This window comes from Glycine max, chromosome 9, assembly GCF_000004515.6.
Source record: "Glycine max cultivar Williams 82 chromosome 9, Glycine_max_v4.0, whole genome shotgun sequence".
NCBI classification, from domain to species: Eukaryota; Viridiplantae; Streptophyta; class Magnoliopsida; order Fabales; family Fabaceae; genus Glycine; species Glycine max.
The window spans coordinates 3,035,585-3,058,264 of NC_038245.2; the positions used below are offsets into that span (position 1 = coordinate 3,035,585).

A 22,680-nucleotide genomic window follows, 5' to 3' on the forward strand; every position below is an offset into this window, starting at 1 on the left:
TCATTAAGTAATATTAGCTTATTCTTCAAGCAAACGGTCCCTAAGCAACGAATATTATGTATAAAAGTGAACTCCATCTGTTCCCTTGAGAGCATCAAACAGGCAAGTCTGTAAAGGCTTAGAGCCATTCAATTACTTAACAACAAGGATGGCAGATTCATTCGCGCGGTTGATGCTAATGCGCCTCTTGGATGAGAATCCTGTGGATCAACCACCATCATCGTTGTCACCACCACCACAACCCCGACCCCGACGCAACCCCAGGGATCGTGCTCCTCGCCACAACACCCCATCATCTCACCACTCACCTCCCCAATCTTTCAACAACAGTGGCACACTGAACATGGAGGGTGCCATTAACAACGCCGGTTGTGTTCAGGGCAACGGCAACGGGTCCATCATCTTTGGCAGCTTTGACTCCACAAAAAATAATTACTACTAATTTGCCATATATATGTAACTCTTTAATTATATTATCTAACGTGGTTATGTTGTGCCGCTCAAATAACTGGTGCAGTAGCTCTAATCATGGTTTGAAATGTTGTGGCCTCAGTTGTGTCGCAAATTGTAATTTATGACCATGACTCTAATAAATGTCTGCAATTTACCACACGAGTTGCTACCAGCTCTTTCCTTATCTTAATAATATAAATTATCTATTAGTCATGCATATATACTATATAAATTTCTGTTCTAGCTCTATATTATATAATCCGCATGGTTCTTTTCATATAATTTGCGTGTGGTTCTTCAATTCCTCCATATATAGATGCTCACGTACAGATTTTCAACCCACTGTTTGTTCATCCATTAGTTTAATCCACTTTTATTGTTCATCATATGGGTCGGTGATTTACTAGCTACTTGCGTTGGTGGTATGTTTGTGTATATCTAATCAATTATTTCGCTCGGTAGTGTGTTGTTAATGGTCGATTACTCGATTGAGTTATCTCCTAGTAAAATAGAAGTTAAACACTAAGTTTGGTACTTGACCGCAAGTTTGCACTTTCACATGCCCCCATATATTTGCGTTCCGCAGAATGAAGCAGTTTTAATGCAAATCAGACGAGGTTTGTGATCAGAATACCGTAATATATATACGTGCTTATTATTTTCGTTTGAGCCGGTAGAGTTGCAAATTAAGCTTATAATTAGGGCGGGACAAACATATTATTACTAGGTTAGTCATGGACACCCCAAAAGGATTTTATAAACTTTGAATAAGCAGAATAAATATGATGGACTACGTAAAAGCTTTATTATAATTGTTTTTCTTTTTTAATTTTTTTATTAATCTTGTAATTTAGTTACTCCATTAAATATTTTCCAACTTCATTCCTAATTTACAATGTTATGTCAACTATGCAGATGAAGTTTTATTTTTATTAAATTATGTTTTTATTCTCATAAATATGAAAATGTTTGAAATTTTCTCTTGTAATCCAAACTGATGTATTTTAATTTTGTGAAGATAATAAACATATTAAAATTTTGTACGGATAAATTTTAAATATTTTTATATTTATTAACAAAAAATATATTTTCACCTTTTTTTGATAAAAGATATTTTTTTTAATAAATATTGTTTACGCTTAACACTAGGAGTAGATAGACAAATCAGTTTGGTCCATTTAAGGTTCAATTCATGAAGTCAACTTTTAGACAAGTTGGATAAGCTTGATTTGCAAAATAAATAAACTTTTTTTTAAGGTTGATATCCTGTACAAGTCTGTGGATAAACAAATTGATTTACAAACTCAAGTATTAATTTAATTTTTTTCATGTTTTTAAAAAAAATGAAAAATGCATAAAGTTAAATGAAAAAAAATCATTTCATTTTTTAAGCTAAAATTTATAATACTAAAATATATCAATATTTTAAACATAACATATTATTAATAACAACTTAAATTAAAAATTAAAATCTTAATATAACAAATTAATAATACTTACATATTGAATTTAGATAAGTTAAAAATATTCGACGAAAAATAAAACCCGCTAGGTCTACGGGCTTAATGAACTAGACCCTGAAATTCTATGATCAATTTCTGCCAAATAAGATAAAAACCTGTAAGAAATGTATATATCATTCATATACAACAGTTTAGAAGATAATTAAACAAATATTTTCATTAATAAGAAATGCTTTTTTGAATGGATAAGTTTGCTAGCAGCCATGGTTCATGCAGGGAGAACCATCAACAACTGAAGAAATTCTGAAAACTTGTGCTTGTGCTTGGGAATTTTCATAATCTAGAGGGAAAACAAAGAATAACACTCCCAATGATATCCCTTTTTTTAGAAGGAAAAAGACTGCAGAATGCGGTAGCAGTATCTATAAATTTATAATGATGCTGTTGTGTGTTACAAATAAGAAACTTCAAGGGGACCAATAGCAGCTGGTGGTAGTTTTCATGCATATCCTGAAGCCAGAATGATTCTGGTTTTTGCTCTGTCCACCCATCAAGAATCTGTTCAGACACCAAAGGTAAATTATGATCAAACTGTCATAATGTGCAATAACATATAGTTTAATTTGCATACTCTTCAGTAACGTGAAATCACAGAATGTTGTGGTTATATAATAATTTGATTGCCTCTAAGTACACTACTATTGTTTCTTATATTGTTTTCGCCTTAAGGAATTCAGAAATCACCATTTTAAGATCACATACTGATATTATCCCATTAAAAACAAGAGATCACATAGTTGATCTAAAACTAAAGAACTCAAATATTCTCCTTTACCAAAGGAAACAGTTTAAATGAATATCTTGTAGTTATATACATTGTAGTATCCTTTTTTTCTTCTTCAAGACTCAGTTTAGTAACTTCAACTTTTAGCTTCAAAGAATTGTGGTTGAACTTATTAAAAAAAAAGAAAATGTGTCATTAACAAGGGGTTACTGTGCGGATTTCTTGGCGAAGCTTGACCCAAATTCAGGTAGCTGGTTCTCTGAGTTGGTGATTCCTCGTACTGAGTTGCAGCCTGCGGATGCGAGGATGGTTCCTTTTCGGAGATTGTAGTTTTCCTTCTTTTTCTTGTTGCTGTTTCTTATCTCATGTTACCAAAAAAGAGAATAAACTAACATTGTGAATGTTGTTTTTAGATTTTCATCTGATCATAAATTATCTTGTAATAGGAAATTGTTGAATTTTGTAAATTTAAAATTCATTATTTGGGTGATTTTTAATTGATTGATTTACATTGTATCAAAATCAAATTTAAAATTTATAATATGTTAAAAAATCAAGTTTAGCTAATTTTGTTCCATAAATTTTCTGAGTCTTTATTTAAACCGGACTCAACACATTCTGTATGAACATTAGACTTTGAATCCTCTCTTGCTGACCTTTCTAGCAACTGTCCCGTTTCTCTATCTCAACATGAACATTCCTACTTTCAAGAGTTAGATTATCTACTAAAAACAAAAGAGTTATATTATTTTCACACTTTTTACAATTCATTGTTTTTCTCTCTCTCTGCATTACTCCGTGTGGCTGATCTAAATTTTTTTTCCTTTCAATTTCTCCGAATTATTAAAAAATATGTATAAATAAACAAAAAACATCCGTATTTGTAAATGACAAATTAACAATCATTTTCATTTACTTACCTCTTACGCCCTTGAAAGCTGAAATGAAATGAAACCCATTTCGTTTTCCAACCGTCTAACTAACACAAAAGTGGACGTGTTCTCCAATTTCAAAATCACCGCCAAAACCAAAAATATAAAAATTCCTTCGGAAGAAGCAACACACCAATTTCCAAACCCTCACTAGTTTCAACCAATAACAGAAGTACTGCACAAGTAGAAGACTAACTACTCTACAACTAATAGCAGCTTTGGAAATGAACTTCAACAATTTATCAGGAGCAGTGGCTTTAGCCAGCATTGCTTTATATTCATCAAAGAGATTTTGGTTGAAGAAATAGTGTAAGAACTGTTATAAAAATAATATTTGCGAAATGTCTCAGAATATGATTATTCTTGTTAGAATACGTTAAAAGTATCTTATACGATATGTTAAGATTGGTTTCAATATTTCGTTCTTTGTTTCCTTATTTAATTAGGATTAGGGATTTTTTATTAGCATAAATAGAGCTCTGTTTACGAAGAAAGATTAGGGATTAGGTAGGAGAGGACTGAAAGCAGAAACAGGTTGAGTTTTGGTCTTTCTGCACTTTCAGCATTATAGGAATACAAACACGAACCCCCACACTCCACAGTTTTTGTGTCAGCTAATTCCCTCTCTACAATTTCTTGAAATGAGTTTTGCTAAGTTACACTATAACTGGTTCACACAAATTTCTTATCTTACTGCACCTCATTAGAACATGTGTCAGCCTGATGGATGTATCCATCTAAAGAAAAATCATTAGAATCTGCGGCATTCTTATTCAACATGTGTCAACCTGACCTTTTGATTAAGGAAGCAGAAAGCATGGATATGATTTGGAAAAGCAGGGGGTTTTCTTTTTCTTTTTCCCTTTCTCTCATGATATTTTGGATCAGGTTGTCTTGAACATGTTCCTAAATAATGTACATCCAAAATATATGCACCCAAATATATTCAAAAGTAAGTTATGCCAGTATGCCTGTTTTGATTTGTAACTCCACAGTGTCTTGAAAATTATTTAGCCAAGTTCTTGTTTGTCCATTAGCTGATAGTTCACATGGTATCCCTTCCAAAACCATTACATTTATTATAGACCCTTAGAGCATAGCTCAGCATTATTTATATTGATAGTGCAACGTAGCATAGCATATCACGTTGCCCACCATACATCAAACTAATACACATAATTAATTAATAAAGCCCACCATAGTAGCTCCTTCTTGTGAAGTGAGAGCCATCCTCAATATATCCCCCATTGTCATTACCATTGAAAGTGCCGGTGTTATAATAGCGCGTCCCCCGTAGTGGTATGAGTCATCATAACTGTTATTGTTGTTTGTATAATTGCCACTGTTGATGGTTGATCCATTCTGGCTTCCACTATCATATCTGTTATTTGAGTTTGACTTAGACCCTTTGGCTCCTTCCACGTGAGCCTCTAGAAGTTCCATCGTCGCAACAAGTCTTACATCTTTGCTCCTTACCCTCTGATGTCAACACTCTCAACCAATTGCTGTTCTAATCTTTGTTATTTAATTGCCTTAATTAATAATAGTTATTATCTGATAATTTATTATGTATACGTAATTTATATATTTAAATCATATAATAATTATTTAATTTTCTCTATTTTAATGTTTCTTTTGAAGCTAACAAATTTACACTGATTTGATTTTATTCTTTGTAAAAAATGACACAGTTACATCTAAAAAATATTGACGAATTGGAGTAGCGTGCTCAGCGCGATAGTAATCGCTCAGTGAGAGGAGTCAATTTGAAGGCCAACAGTATTGTGCATGCACGCTAAACACGCATTTGACAGCTTAATGCAGGATCATTTAAGTCAATCGGATTTTGCATGTGCACTCAGAGCATACATGCAGGTTTAGCACATAATTATTGTCGAAAAATATGACTGTGCAATGTTTTAAAGATAAAAAGAGGAGGAACACTATGCCAAAGGGGATATTTTAGATAGAAACTGCACTAGGCTCGAAATAGAGAGAAAATTCACTCATTTGGGACTGTTTCCTCCATTCTCTTCCATTCCTCTTATTTTTTGTTTGTATTTGTAAGTTTCTCATGACAATAAAAAAATAAATCAATCATTGTTAAAAGCTTAACCGTTAAACACTCTTTATGTAATGATTCTCACGATCCATGTTGAATTTTGGAGGTTATTGCTCATAACAAGAACCCCAACAAAAAGAAGAAGAAACAAAAATAGTTAACTAAAAAGAAAATTGTTTATTTATCATTTTACATTTTTAAAATAAAATTCGATTTGCCTGATTAAATAAATTTTACTTACTACAGCCGGTTATTTCACTTTACTATAAACCATTTGGTTCACTTCTTCACCGTAGCTTTATCCAAATACATAATTGGTTATATGGATCACTGGAAGGTAATGGTATGTGAGAGAACTTGCACAGTTGCATGCAATATATGAGAGAGAGATTGCACACAATTCCACCATGCAAAAGTGAAATTACTAATTTCCTTCCTTTTCCACTCGATCACTTGAGGCCGACTGAAATTTTTAATAATATCTCCCATTTCCATTCAATCAAACCACCTTTAAAAAATCTATTTTTCCTCTCTTTCTTCTTTTTTTTCCTCCTTTCTTACTTAATTCTATCACACCAAACACATGATGAGTTAAGATAAAAAAAATAGAAAAAACAATAAAAAAGCATATATATATATATATATATATATATATATATATATATGGATTAGATAACACCCCCAAAACCTTTATATTTGTTATAGACCATTAGAGCTTTAGCTCAACATTATTTATGGGTAGTACAACATAACATACTATATGATGTTGCCCAGCATATACTATGTATCAAATACAGATAATTAATAACCATAACGACGACCATAGTAGTTCCGTTCTGAGGAGTCAAAGTCACCCTGGATATGTGACCCATTGCCATCACCATTGAAAGTGCCTCTGTTATAAATAGGGCGTTCATCGTAGTGGTATGAGTGGTCATACCTGTTACCGTTGTTGTGATGATTGCCACTGTTGATGGTTGAAGTAACATGTTTGGACCATTTGCTTGCTTGCTCGGCCTCCATTAGGAGGATTCTTTTCATCAAGTCGGCCATTCTGATCTCACTCAACACTCTTAATCAATTGTTGTTTTTGTTAGTGAATATTGCCTTAACGTTACCTACTAACTTTGCCAAATATATAGATGCATGCAAAGGAATTCAATTCTTTTCTCGTTTATGCAAAGTTATGATGATGATATGATATTTTTGGCATGGACGCAACTTGGACTCATTTGGTTAGTTAAGAGTTCCAGCGAATACTATCTCCAATGTTAAGTGGTTTTCATGCAACCACTAGCTATTCCCGTCCCCACAATTGTGCTTCAATTAGAAGACTTTGAGATGGAGAATATGTCCATTATCAAGTGTTGCAAAGGGGCATTGTTTTCCCACACAAGCTGTACTATTTGCAATTTTTGTTCAATGTTCAGCATGTTTGTTTTATGGCCCGTAACACCGGATAACGCCATGCCGGCAACATAATGCAAAATGGATGGACCAAACATAAGGTAGCTAGCTTTAATTCAGATAAATGCAAAGGAATAATTCTCGTGAGTGATAAGATTTATAGATATAGATACATCAGTACTTATTTAGTTAAAGCCAAAATCACGTAGCCGAAAAAAATGGATTTGCTGCAACTTAATCAAATTATGCTTGTTTCACTATGTGAAAAATGTTAACTTAAATACAATCATTATTACTGCTTTTTTTTTTAATAACACTCATTTTTATTAATTTCCTTCCGTAATTGCTCAGCAATACAGCTTGGAATCGGACAAAAATTCTGAAAACCCGCATAAAATTAATCTGCAAACCCTAGCAAAGCAATGATCAACTGGGTTGATTTATCTTCTAACAAACTAAACATGGTAGTTTAGCATCAATTTGAATATGTCCGTGAAACTCCTTAACTAAAGTGCTGTCAAAAGCACAACATCCTCTATATCTGTTTCATTTTACAGGTCAAGGATGCCTTCTATTCATTGGAATTTATTAAAAATTTCAAAATTTTCCAAGTTTTATTCTTTTTTTAATATATATATACTCCTTATTTAATAAGTTTCACTCATGGTTTTATAATTTTTTTTAAAATAACAAATATACCAAAGAGTGCATGTGGGAGAGTGAGTGTATTGGTGACCTCCTACAATTTTGTTAACAAACATGTACTTGTAATTGAATTCTTTTTCTCTCAAATTAATTTTAACGATCTCAATAATCACTTAATTAATCAAATAATTTAAACAATTTTTTTTTGTAAGGAAATAGATAATTACATATGATATGTTAATCAGTATATCGTTTTTAAAAAGCTTTAAAGACTAAAATTAGTCAATTTTTTTAAAGAAATTAAAAGTGAAAACTTAAAAAGTTAAATAACTAAAAATAAAATTAATTTTTATGTTTTTGTCATTGTCATCATCATAATTAATAATTAAAATCCTATCATTTAAGACATGTTTGATTACACTTCCTAAAAATAAATTAGTTTTATGAAATTAAAAAAAATCATAAAAATAAGATTTGTCTCTTATTTTTATCCAAAATTCAAAATGTACGTCATATAAATTAACTTAAAATATTAACATACTTGAGAAGATTAAATTGATAATAAGTAGTTAAGTTTAAGAATTAAAATAATAATATATAAACTTATTTTGAATTTTATTGCTTTTAGATATTAATGTGACATCACTCTATACTTTGCAGACCAAAATAGTGATTTAAAGCTTCTATTAATAACCTATGTCTCTCTATTTTATTTTATGTTTTCCAGCTTTCGAACCAATTCGATCCATTACAAAATTGTCTTCTTAAGATTACCATACGACCAGGAACTTCTTATCCTGCTTCTTTTTTCTCGATCAACAATCATGGTGTGTTAAAAGTTTGTGTTTATACGTGTTTTTTTAAATAAAAAAAAAACAAACAAAATAGGCTGTGCCTGCCTGGCCGTGTGGTGTGGTATGACAGACAATTAGGTCAAAATCCCTCAAGTAATATTTCTGCTTCAGCACTCCGATAGCTCCGGCACCTAGCTCAATCATGAAGGAGTTATAGATTTTCAACTCCTCCCTGGATGAAGCATCTAAATTTTTTTCAGCCCTATCAATTAGTTTTTCAAGTTAATAACTATAAATATATATAACATATTAACTAATTTTGCATCACATATTAAGGTGTTGGCTCGTGATGAGCTCACAAAGAAAAAGAAAAAAAGAAATAACGGGACGAAACGTGATTTTAGGGTTTAGGCAATACCTGAAATCCATTATATTATATATAGTAATAGACCATTAGAGCTTTAGCTCAATACTTATCCATATATTGCTAGTACAACTTAACATATAGTACGTATATCACGTTGCCCGGCCGGCATATGCCAAAAACAGATATTTTAATAACTCTCAACGCCTACGGTAGTAGATCCTTTTAGAGGAGTGAAAGCCACCCTCGATGTGTCCTCCGTTGCCATTACCATTGAAAGCACCAGTGTTGTTAAGAACATGTTCATTGTAGTGGTTTGAGGTGTGATACCTGTTTCGGTTGCCTGCATCATTGCCACTGTTGATTGTTGCGCCGGAGAAATTCTGGTTTCTGTTGCCATGTTGGTTGAATGAATTTGAAGTGCCGTAATTGGACCCTTTAGCTGCTTGATCAGCCTGCACAAGTTCGAGGGTTCTTTGCATCATGTCTGCCATATTATGATCTTACTCACCTCTCTCAACACACTCTTAACCGATTGTTGTTGAATTTCCTTAAAGTTACCTGTTAGCAGTTTGACAAGTGCACTAAATGTTCAAATAATAAAATTGGAAGTCCGAATGTTGATTTTCACAAGAATTTTATTTTGTACTTTTATTGTATAATTCTCAATTTGTAAGGAAAAAATAAAGAGTGGTGTAAAGGAAGTAAAGGAACAGGAAACAATAATATAATTATAATTAACCAATAGAGAGCAAAAGAATAAATTAGAGAATTCAGTAGAATACAAATGTTCGGACCTAATATGTCTTATTTGTTTAGGATGTATGATTTTTGAATTTTTCTTTATCAATTAGGTGAATTTATCCTACCCACATCTATTCAATTACTTGTCCCTAATGTCTCACGATAACAAGTCTATTTTATCTACATATCTCTCAAATACTTTTACAAAGATTCAATAGATAAAATGCATGAAGCCTTGATTCTAGATGTGTGCTTGAATGCATGGGCATAATATTATTATCCTATGTCTAGCAATGATTTTATTATGATATTTTTTTTTGTTCTATTAGAAGTTATCATATATCGAGTGTCTAACTCCTAAAACTTATGCATGCATGTTTTCTTTATATTTATATTAAGAGTTATCTTATGTCAAGCATTTAGTCTCTAACATAATGTAAAGATAAGTAATGAATGAAATATAAATAATAAAAAAAGACAATAAGAGAAAACACATGTTGCATTGATAAATATGAAACTACATCATACATCTTTTTAACTTTTTAGGTCTGATAGACCCTAACTAAGGGTTTAGCCTCTCATAACTATAAGAGACCTTACAATTGAAAAAGGGATTTAGGAACTGATGGAAGAGAAGTGATAGAAAAAGGACATAGAAAGGAAGAGTTCCCATACTAGAGATACTCAAGCTTAAGATGTATTCATTAAAGAGCTTTGAGTCTCCGGGATGATTTCCCTTTGACTTGACTCTTTTTATATAGTTGTTGGAGTGGACTTAGGCATGCGTACTCGCACTCTTTGCTTAGCACAGGTGTTTATTTTCACGCTTAGCGTAAGTTGTGCGCTGAGCGTGTCTTGGACTGGACCTGATCTTCAAACCTTCATCTTTTTTTGTATTTCTGCATCTTCTTACTTTTAATCCCTCCATTTTTTATATCTGTAAGCCGTAAATAAAAATATCAATTCTTAACAATTAAACATAAATAATTATTAAATAATTATTTTTAAAGATACTTTAACTTTATTTTTATGGAGAAAAAAATAATTCTTATTTAACTCTTATCATTACCCACTAACTATAAACCAAATATATTGATGCTAGGAAAAGAATCCAATGCTTTGCTCGTTTATGCAAAGTTATGATGATATGATATTTTAATCGGAGCGACCTATATATTTTAATCAGGAAAGCAATTAAAAATATCCGTTCCACAAAAAAAAAATAGCTTATTAGTTTTTTAAAACAAGAAAGATGACATATATTGATGAAAAGGTCTAACATATATAATTCTCTAATATGTAAAAAAGAATTCTCTCAAAATTTATTTTAAGTCTTACGTTAGATCAAACAACTTGGACTCATTTGGTTGGAAAAGACTTTCAGAAAATCCTATCTCCAATATCATGTGCTTTTCCATTCAATTACAAGCCATTCCTGTCCGCACAAGTTGCATGTGCTTCAACCAGAAGAAGTATTTGACTTGGAGAATATATTCATTATCAAATGTTGCAAAGAGGCATTACTGTCTTTCACACTAGGTGTACTCCATTGCAATTTGAGTTCAGATTTTTTGCATTACGGCCTCTGTTACCTATTTGTAGCGGGAAAAAATAATTAATTTTGCCCTACTCAAATTAATTATATTTTTTTCATCATCTATTAAAGTATATTAACATCACTAATTCAAATAATTGAAAAAATAAAAACTTAAAAATCTTTTTAGTCTTGTAACGTACACTCTAGCTATTTTATTTGCTACATCGTCATCATTTAATTTAATTGATCTTGTCTAAGACAAGCAAATTTGTGGAAAAAGAAACATTGTGCTACATGACCTTAGTTACTCTTTCCCATTCTGCTGCTTTGGAGGTGGAAACAACAGCTTAATGATTACATGCAGGTTTTCATGATTACTCATCATGGTTGGCTTGGTATTCAAGTGGTTTTGACAATGTAGTCTAAAGATCACTTACTACAACATCTTTATGAGTTCTTCGGAAACAATACCGTCAACAGAAACAGGGCTTGGTGGTTTGTTTATGGTTACTTCGAAACAATGTAGTCTAAAGATCACTTACTACAACATCTTTATGAGTTCTTCGGAAACAATACCGTCAACAGAAACAGGGCTTGGTGGTTTGTTTATGGTTACTTCGAAACAATGTTGTTCTTCATCAAGAGACTTGTAACCTTGAATCTGTTAAGTTTATACTTTAGATCTTGGATTTGGCTATCAAATAAGGTAAAGAGTTTCTCTTTCTTCTTCTATGAATGGTCAATGTACGTATATATCCCATGGAATGCTTAAAGGGGTTGTAAGGAGCCAACTTTAGGATGTAGGCAAAGAAGGAATGAATTTTTTTTACAGTTGTTCAGGAAGAAAATCAGGTTGTTAGGCAAAATCGAAGGGATTGAAATTTCTTTTGCAACTGTATAATTTAGGTTCTGTTTTTTTTTTTTTTTTTGGTACGCATAAAAATGAGGAACTGTTTCTTGTATGAACATGGGCTGGTGGGAAATGATCAACTTTGTTTTGTGTAAGGTTTAGGTTACTCTTCGTACTTCTTAAAAAATTATCCATAAAAATTAAATTAAGAGACAAATATCATATCAGAAAGTTTATAATAAATTACCTAAAGTATATGTTTAATTAATTAAATTAAACTTTCTTAGTACTTTTTTATAATATAATTTCCTTTCTTTGGCAAACAAAAAATAAAACAAAAGAAAATTGGAAAAACAAAAGTTTGAACTTAAAATGAGATGCATTATAATATATAGTAGAGAGGTCTCTTGAGTTTTGACCTCCTTTTGGGGGTTCAAATTACACTCGGAAACCATTATATTACATTTATTATTAGACCATTGGAGCTACAGCTCTACATTATTTATTGGTCGGATAATATAGCTACACAAAGTAGATCATATGCATGCATGAAAGACAGATAATTAACGGTGGTAGTTCGTGGTGGAGTTAAAGCCACCCTCGATAAAGCTTCCATTTCCATTGCCACTGAAAGTACCACTGTTATTTATAATGTGACCACCATAGTGGTTGGCGGTGCCATAACTATTACGGTTGCCTGAGTTTGCACCACTGTTGATTGTTAGTGTTGCACCTAGTGCCGGTTATACACATGTTCATGACCCAATTTTGAGGGACTTACAATTTTTAAAAAATTTGAAAAAAAGTTATAAACTTTATTTTTAATATATAAGAGTTTTATGTATTATTTTTTTTGGTTGGATTTATAAATTTATGAAATTTTTGGTCGATGAATTATTTATGAAATATATTTTTATTCTTTTAAGGGTCTTTTTTTAGTTTTTCTTCCAAGCCCGAAAAATATGCTAGACGCTGGTTGCACAAGCGAAATTCTGGTTGCCATTCCCATGTTTATTGAATGAGTTTATAGTGCCATTATTCGATCCACCTGACATTCTGTTATCTTAGTCCTAAATTCCCTCTACATATAATTGTTTTGGTATTGAATATATAGCCTTAATAATTCCAACATACTTAGCCAAATACATACTCATAGATGCAAAGAAGGGAATCCTATGCTTTGCCTTGGAAATCAATAATAATACAAAAAAAGTTATAGTAACATATATATTCTCTACCCACTTCTTTTAATATGCTCTCTTTATTATCGGTACATATACTCTTTATTATTGATTATGAAATATAAAATATGGGTGAACTTCATAAATAAAAAACAAATATTTATATCATTTAATTTGTAATATTTAACGAATTTCGGAGTGAATAATAAATAGCGTGCTAATTAAAAAATTAGTCAATATTTCTCATAATAATATACTATTTTAACCAACAACTTATGCTAATTTGGTTGGGCAAGCATGCAGGAGTAGTTTTGGAGCATATATTTATTTATCAAGTGCTTTTTGTGTCACAATTCATTCTTATCCACACAAGTGCTTTAACCAAAAGTCTTGGAGCATATATCCAGTATTGTAACAAGGCATTGCCTCTCAATACAGGGAATGCTTTGGAGCAAGTTAGGTTCTGTTTGCTTACGTTATTATTATTGTTAATTGCTTGCGTTATATATATTTTATTTTAAAAGAGTTGCATTAATTCTCATCTATTGATTTTATTTTAATCTAATGGTCCTAATAAAAAAACTAATTAGTGAGATACATGACTACTTTGCTTTTATTTTTTTTATAGCGGCACGTGACTACTTAAATATTAGGTGGAAAAAACCTTATCTCTTCAATTATACTAGAATTTTGATCATCAGTTGCCCACTTTTCGGCCATATTAATCTGATGATTATCTCCTCAATTATCAATTGTCCAATATATGCATTTAATTTATTGGTTTCAAAACATAAACCACAAACCACCTAACAACATAGCATTGTGACGGTGACTTTCTCAACATAGCATCTATACGGCTACCATCATTACTAAAATATGGTTACGGCCATTATTATTATTATTATTATTATTATTATTATTATTATTATTATTATTATTATACAAAGTTATTAAGTTCATTATTATTATTGCTTCCAACACAATTACTATATAGTTATTGTGGCTATTATCATCTTTATTATTATAATTGTTTGAAAATAATATAAGATGTGAAAAAGACGATGAAGGGTAGAGGTTGAAGGGAGAAAAGAAAAAAAAAAGAGAAACAAGAAAAAAAAAAGATAGACAAAGCGTATAAATTAAGATGTGAAAAAATTAATATTAAAATATTTATTTTATTTTAATATATAGTTAAAACTTAAATAATTTTTCATTCTTATAAATATGTTATTTTTGGTCTTAATTTATGTAAATTATATTTATTTTAATTTTTATTCTTATAAATTAATAATGATATAATATCTGATATTAACATGACATTTTAATGTCATTAAATAATAATGTGACATCATAGCATGATGTCATCATCAAATAATGATGTGATATGATATTTTCAATTTATTTGTCGTATAATTATTTTTGTGTCAAAGACTAATCATAAGAATATATAAAATAAAATAAACATAATGAGACTAGAACTAGAAAAAGAAATTGGAAGCCTGGAAAACAATTCCTTTGCTTTTTCCGTTTCTTTTTCGGAACCACCCATAGGAATTCATGACTCCATCGATGCTTCAATCCCTCTGCAATCTCGTTAAGCTTTTTATCCAGAAAATAGCAAAAGGGTCCCAAAAGTAATTCATCGACGGTGACAATAATCATGTTGTCCTACTTGTGATTCCTCTTGTTGTCAGAGCAGCAACATCAGATCGCTTCCTCTGACAGGATCCGTCGACTGCCGACGAGGAGGTGGTTCCGGTGAGTGATCGATCGCGCGGTCGTTGAAGTTTGGATGGGTGAGGGTAAGTAGGACGACATTGATGGTGGTCCAGCGTGGCGGATCTTCCTCGGATTGTTTATTCTTTTTCCTTTATATTATCTGTTTTTTTCCTTGTCTTTCCCCCATATGTCCCTGTCCCCTCTCTCTCATCACTTGAAACTTTTGTCCCTCTATCCTCCGTGAAACAACTTTCATCGTCACTATTACATCTCCACTGCTTCCAAACCTAAAACCACCATATCCTCCAAAGAACAACAACAGATTTGGATAAAAAAAAAAAAAAAAGCAGATTCAAGAAATTAAAAAAAAAATAAAATCAGATCGCAAAAATTGTGTTTAGATCGAAACAGATTTATTGCTACAAAATATGAACTGTCTATTGAATCGGATCTACGTACATCGATTTTGGTTATTTGAATTTGGATTCACTAAGTGCAGGAAATTCAATATCACATGCAGAATGCGTGCTTTGCATTTAGCTTTTGTTTTTTCTTAAGAAATTGAGTGTTTTTATTTTGAAAAAAAAAACCCTAGGATAATGGACTGCGTGGATTGGAGAAAGGAAATTAATCGATGAAGTCAATGAAGGTTGTCGGTGCTGTGGCCGGTCGTAGGGGAAGAAGGTCGAGGGGAAGAGGGAGGGTAGTTGACATTTTAGTACACACAATAATCATTTTTATGATAAATTAATCTAAGCATGTCACATAAGACAGTTTGGATTAACAGAAAAAATCAGAGGTAGTACGAATTTGTCCTAATTTTTAAAAATTCAAAATAAAAATTTTATTTATTCATTTTTAAGATTCAAACCTCGGTACATTATAAATTCAAGGATTAAATGGGATAGTTATTCAATTTTTGCTCTTATCCTTTGGTTGTTGTTGGTTGCATTGCATGGCGCATTATTGCGTAAGATACTGTGACAGAAGCAAACATTACGACAAACACACCACGTGTGGATTATTCTTGTACGTTGCAGCACTAGATAATAACGAATATTTACTCCAAATGTTTTGTCAAATTTTTTTATATATTCCAAATGCTATTCGGTTCAAAGTTGAAACCTCGTGGAGATTAAAAAGCTTTTTTTTATTCCAAGTGCTATTCAACATTTGACGTAGGAAAGAAAAGGAGTTAAACCTATAATATTATAGGTGATAAGAATTGATAAAAATAAAAGTGTTACTAGACTGTTTTAAAAATGAAATGTGTATTTAATCATTATTTGGGGCTAGAAATTAAGAGTTTTTTTTTTTTGTTTTGAAAAAAAGTAAGTTATTACATTTTATTCATGATAACAGAATTAATACAACTAAGAATATGCTCAAAAAACACGGATGCTAGCATGAAATTTAGAAGTCCTAGCAAAAACATTTGAGTTTGAAAAATACGATAGAGACAATTAAGAGTGTTTATGGTACAATTCATTTGTTTTTTTAGTTAAAAAGTCATTTAAACCAAACATTAAAATCACATGCAGTTCAGTTTTGATTTGGTTCAAATATAATATCAAATTCAAATCAAATTAATCTTTTATAATTTATAGTTTGGTTTAGATCGATTATGCAATTTAAATATTTAAATGTTATCAGAATTTGATTTTTTAATAATTTTTAATTTAACTTGTAAAAAATGATGCAAAGTAAAATCTAATAACTAATTGAGTCATAATTGCTTATAAAAAAGGAGTGCATAATCAAGACATGAAATTGACATTTACATAATGTTAAGAAATAGAACAACAAAAAACTATACATGATAATAATTATAAGAAAACTATCAATTCACATTTACGAATAAAAAAAGAATCAAGCATGATAAAAAATGATATGCAAAATTAGTCTCAACAGAAAAATAATTTTAAAAAAGTTTATTAATTTTTTGTTACTCGTTGATTCACTTATCTTGCAATCTTCATCATTTTTATTGTCTTTTTTTTATTCAAACATTAGTCGGGTTGTATAGTTTTCATATAAATAAATCTAATAAAATAATTTTTGTTTCAAATTAATAAAAAAATATTCAAAATCACATTCCAAAATAGAAAATAATATTATTTTAAAAGAACAATTTTGACTCACTTTAAAAACTTAAAAGACTAAATTAAGCTTCTAAAACATTAATGATCAAACTAAAAAAATAAAACATAGAAAAACACATGAATTTAGCCAAAAAAATCACGATAGGGACCAAGTTATAAAAATATTTCCATTATAAAATTGGATTACAATATCCTTCTTAAAGCAAGTAATATTTGCTTTCAATCTTACTCAATTCGGAGAAAATATAATATCACACAACTCTCACTAAATATTATATTGTTTTTGAAGAGGATTACAAATAACCCACTCTCTTATTGCATTATTTTCCGATTGTTTCTCAACTCATTCCATACTATGCTAACTCCTACAATAGGGTCCCTACATATTATGTCGGGATGTAACTATTTTATATGAGTAAATGAATGTTAAATATTTTCTCAAAACTTAGGAATGAAATTCTAAAACTTTGAATTCTCTATTTTTTATTTTCGGCACAATTGATAATATCGGTCGATATAACTTTGTGAAATACTAATCATCGTCTTAGAACATTAGTTAAAAAAGAAAAAAATACTTGAGAGATAAAAAATTGTACTCTTTATTATCTTTTTGTATTTTTCTATAATTTCTACACTATATATTTTTTCCTATTAATTTTTTAGTTAATGTTGTAAGGACATTGGTAATGGCTAGTAACACCCTATAACTTTTAGATTATGTTGTCCCGTCAATAATGGATATATACTCCTAAACTCTAGGCCAAGCAAATAGTATAGATTTTCGTTATCCAGCAAGAGCATTGGATTCGCTTAATTGCTTGCATCTATATATTGGTGGCTTAGTTTGTTGGTAACGTCATAAGGCAGTTCAAATACCAAAGAATAGGGTATAGAGATCAAAGAGCAGCAATTTACTAGTAAGATATATCACGACGCTAACAAGTTCTATGCCTATGAAAAGAATGCCCGATTCTGTGGAAATCAACCTCGAACATGTAGATGAGGCCAAAGCAGCAGACAAAGTGTCCAACTCCAACCATAATAAGGAAGCTAGTAATGGCAAAAAAAAAGGCGACCAGAAAATCAATGATACCACAAAAGGTCAAAATAGTACTTACACTAACAATCAATGTAATCACAGTGTCAACGGCTCTATATACGGTGGCACCATCAACCTCGGTGGAAGTCAAGGTGAATAGATAGATATCTGTATTTGAAATATGCGGCGCAGTAACATGGTTTACTACTATAAGTATATGATGCATTAATTACCAATAATGAAAGTGTGCTCTATAAGTAAATGCTATGGTTTACTACTATAAGTATATGATGCACTAATTACCAATAATGAAAGTTTGCTCTATAAGTAAATGTTATGGTTTTCTAGTGTTGCCTAAACCTTATATACTATGTTGTAATTGGGGTGGTTAAATAAGACTGGGTACTCTGATGTTGCAATAAAATTCTCTATTTACTTGTTTCTTTTTTCTCTGTGTGATAGAAAAATAAAATAAAAAACTTCTCAGCGTTAGATCTCCATTTTTTGCTTCCTGCTACATCGAGGGTTTTAATTGGCTTATTAATTCTTACCCCAGTATTAGTTGTCACTACTTATGGTATGATTTCATGAATAAATACTTCAACTTATGATGCAAATTTGAGTTTATATATATATATTATGCCTTAACTTATTCCATTACGGGTGCTAACTGACAATGATCGCAAATGCAGGCAACCAGACCAGGTATGAAAATAGTCGTGTTATAAATAACAATGGTACTTTCAATGGTAATGCCAACGGATGCTTTAACGAGGGTGGCTTTCAGTCTCACACCACACACTACTACGACGGACGTAGAGGTTAATAGTTCTCTCTCTCTCTCTCTCTCTCTCTCTCTCTCTCTCTCTCTCTCTCTCTCTCTCTCTCTCTCTCTCTCTCTCTCTCTCTCTCTCTCTCTCTCTCTCTATATATATATATATATATATATATATATATATATATAAATGTTATTATATACTATGTTGTGTTGTATTACCAATAATGAAAGTGTACGTAATAAATGTAATTATGGTTTTCCAGTGTTTCCTAAACCTTACGATGATGTGATGATCGCGGTTTATTAATAAGACTCTAATGATGTTGCAATAAATACTTCCATTTAGCTGTTTGTTTGCTTTTTTATCAGTTAATGTTATATTAGTTGATAGTTTGTTATTGAAAAGAATTTGAACCAACCATTTTTTTTTTAATTTTTTCAATCACCAAGTCAATTTTTTTGGACTGAGGTATCTAAGATAAAAAGTAAAAATAAAAAAATTTAAGAATTTATTTGATTTGATAAAAACATAGTATTAGGTGTATAACTATAGTTATTCCATTTTGTTTAAAAAAATCATGAGACAACACAACTCATGTGGAGATAGACATGACAAAAATATATTTTCATGTTACTAAAGGTATGGATGGATATCTATTTGGGTATATGCCTCAGATAGTCTTAGAGCCCCAAGCTCAATTTGGTAATGGGTCATTTGAAAATTACTTTTGAAATTTAATAATTATTAATTATGAGTATATTTTGAGATTAAATTATATAGGAATTTGTAATTTTTTTCTTAATTTTTTCTTTTTAAGTAAATAATTGTTAAATTAACATCATTTAAGTTTTTTCCAGAGAATATAAAAAATGGTGAATTTATGATACTTAGCAAGTAAAATAAAGTCCAAAAAAGCATAATAATTTATAAACAAGAATAATTAAGGAAAATATGACTAGTTAAGGAAGGCAAAGGAAAGCAACTTAATTAAAAAAAATATGACTAATTAAGGAAAGCAGACTCATTAAGGAAAACATAGTTAATTAAGGAAGACAGACTAATTCGGAAAAGTAAAAGTGTGCTTAATGTAAGAAGCCTACTAATATGCACCTATAAAAGAAGAGGTAAGAAGAAAAAAGACGCACATAAATTCTAAAAATACAGTTTCTTATAGAAGACAAATGTTAGAAGAAGGAGAAACAAGTATTAGGAGTCATTCATTCCTTCCATTTCCTTTCTTATCTTCTTCTCCTTTAATAATTATTATCTCTTGCAATTGTAAAACCTCTATGACAATGACAGACTAAACCTTCTTTGTTAGAAACTTAGCAGCCAACTACTCTTGAAATAATTTTTCTACTTATCTATTTAATAATATTACATTTTCTTTATTCTTTCTTGTGTTTAATATCATTGTTTGTAATTTGATCACCCATTTGCATGGTAAGTTTTAGGGGTAGCGTTGGAAAATATTATTTTCTAATAGAACTGGAAATGGTATCTAAATAAAGTCATCACTAGGGAATGGTTGATATTTGTTTACCTTGTTATACATCTCTATTTTTAATAAAATTTATTATTTTAGCTCTGGAAAGGGATTTGAGAGAGAGAAAAAATAGATAAATTATGTTCTTTCATATAGGAGACCAAAGTTAGAGTATACTAGTAGATGCAAGTGTAAATTAAAATAATTATAAATAGAGAATAATTATTAACATTACATCAAAGAATAATTCTGGTAGACAAGTTCTCAATATTCTCATTTTTTAAATTTACTTCTACAGTCTTATTGAATTCTTTAATTTTTCTGTCTTTAATTAATCAATTTAAATTTTTGTTTAATTTTTTCTCTTGTTTGATTTAATTTGCTGCCAATATAAATTATTATTTTTCTACAACCTTTTTAAATCTTTTTCTTAATCAAATATCATCTACATAAGTACAAACAAAGTTCTTATGAATATAATACTCAGACTTCCATTTTAATTTTATTATTTGAGACGAATTAGTGCACTTGTTAATCCATCAACATTTATATTTCGGACAAATTTATGTTTGGATCAGAAACAACAAATTTAGTGTTTTTAAAGTAAAAGTAATTTTGATTTGTATATTTACAATAAAAACATGAAGTAAAAGTGCTTTTAATTGATACTTTCACAAATTTTATTTTATCAACAGACTTTTGGACAAAAAAAAAATCAAACATAAATCATGTTAATGATAGTAAACTTATTTTCATCAAACAACTTAAGTTTACAATATACTCTTGATTTAAACTTATTTTTGTAAACTTTAATCGTACTTAATAATTTACAAACAACATTTTGTTTTAAGTATAAACTTAATCAAAAAGACTTAAATACCCGCTTTCTTTATTTCTCTCTCTATTCTCACGTTCTGGTGAAGCATATAATTGATTTGGGTTAGTTTTCAATTTTAGTCTCACTTTTATTTTTTTAAAAAAAATATTAGATAAACCATAAGATACATAATAAATATAATAATAATTTAAAAATAAAATATTTTATTTATTACTAGTCATTATATAGTTAGTAGTTTTTTTATAAGTTAATTTTTTTATTAACAGATACTCAAATTTTACACTCGTGTCAAAAATCAATTTATACTTGATAATTATATACATACCTTTAGTAAAATAACCAAAAAATATGTATTTAATTAAATATATTTTTCATAAATAAGTATAATATAAGTTCGATAATTTTATAATATATGATAAATATAAATGTGTATAAATAATAAGAATATATATATATATATATATATATATATATATATATATATATTAATTGGTTTGGATTGAATTAAATTAGTTTTCAAAATCAAATCAGAAATCTCATTCAATCTAATAAAATAATTGACATTTTTAATTTTTTAGATTGTGTTTTTTGGGTTTTATTGAATTTAATTGGTTTATGAACACTCTTAAATATAGATTTAACTAGTACAATAATCGTGTTATTGCACGGATCACCTTGATTTTTATACATGTTTTAAAATTACTATATATAAATAAAAGATGTATTATCACATTATTGTAAATATTTTAAAATTACATATCTTTTGAATTTAAAATGCGGCTTAAATATATTTTATCAAAAATCTCTTTAAAATTGGTAATAAGGAAGTTCTTGTTAAATTTGTAGTGCAAACAATTTTCTCTTATTACATTGAGTGTTTTTTTTTCCTTCTTTTCTCTTTGGGAGATGAACCTAATCCCGTAATCCGTTTTTGAGTGTGTAAGATCGATTTCCATTTTTTTCCTGTTATATCCTAGGTGGTTTTAAAATTTAATTGGCTTATTAATTACATTACTACAAAAACAAGCTTTAACACCACTTATTCAACAACAGTTCTACCAAAATTATCGTTGTCCAAATGCAGTCACATTTTTATAAATAGTAGTAACATTTCAATGACAATTTTTAAAAAACGCCGTAAATTAACGATGATTTTTGGAAAATCATCGTTGAAATCGATAATTAGAAGACGATTTTAAAAAACTGTCTTTGAAAGTGAGGAGTTATGGCTTTTGAGTCTCGTGCTCTTTCAAAGTCCCACTTTGTCTCATTCGCACCCTCTTTGCGTCCTCTCTCACTTCGTCTCATTGGCACCCTAAAACGCGTCACTGTCGAAGCTAATTCAACCTATTCTATGATGTAATATTACTTTTTGCTATTTCTCAACTCATTTCATACTATACTTTAACTCCTAATTAAATAGATTCGCCATATATTATTGTGGGACTGGAATGTGATTCTTTTTAAGAGTGTGATTAAATGTTTCTCATCTTTATCAACT

The 22,680-nt window shown here is 30.0% G+C and overlaps 2 protein-coding genes across 2 annotated transcripts; one reads left to right on the top strand and one right to left on the bottom strand.

The window, feature by feature from the left end:
- Window positions 1-6,372: 6,372 nt before the first annotated feature.
- Window positions 6,373-6,804, bottom strand: LOC100526890 (uncharacterized). Its single transcript, NM_001248644.2, has one exon. The coding sequence runs from the start codon at window positions 6,681-6,683 to the stop codon at window positions 6,423-6,425; it is 261 nt and encodes an 86-aa protein (NP_001235573.2). The 5' UTR covers window positions 6,684-6,804; the 3' UTR covers window positions 6,373-6,422.
- Window positions 6,805-17,898: 11,094 nt separating this feature from the next.
- LOC102664062 (putative uncharacterized protein DDB_G0286901) lies at window positions 17,899-19,187 on the top strand. The gene is made up of 2 exons (XM_006586831.3): window positions 17,899-18,228; window positions 18,769-19,187. Exons 1-2 carry the CDS (start codon window positions 17,985-17,987, stop codon window positions 18,900-18,902), a joined length of 378 nt encoding a protein of 125 aa, XP_006586894.1. The 5' UTR covers window positions 17,899-17,984; the 3' UTR covers window positions 18,903-19,187.
- Window positions 19,188-22,680: the final 3,493 nt, after the last annotated feature.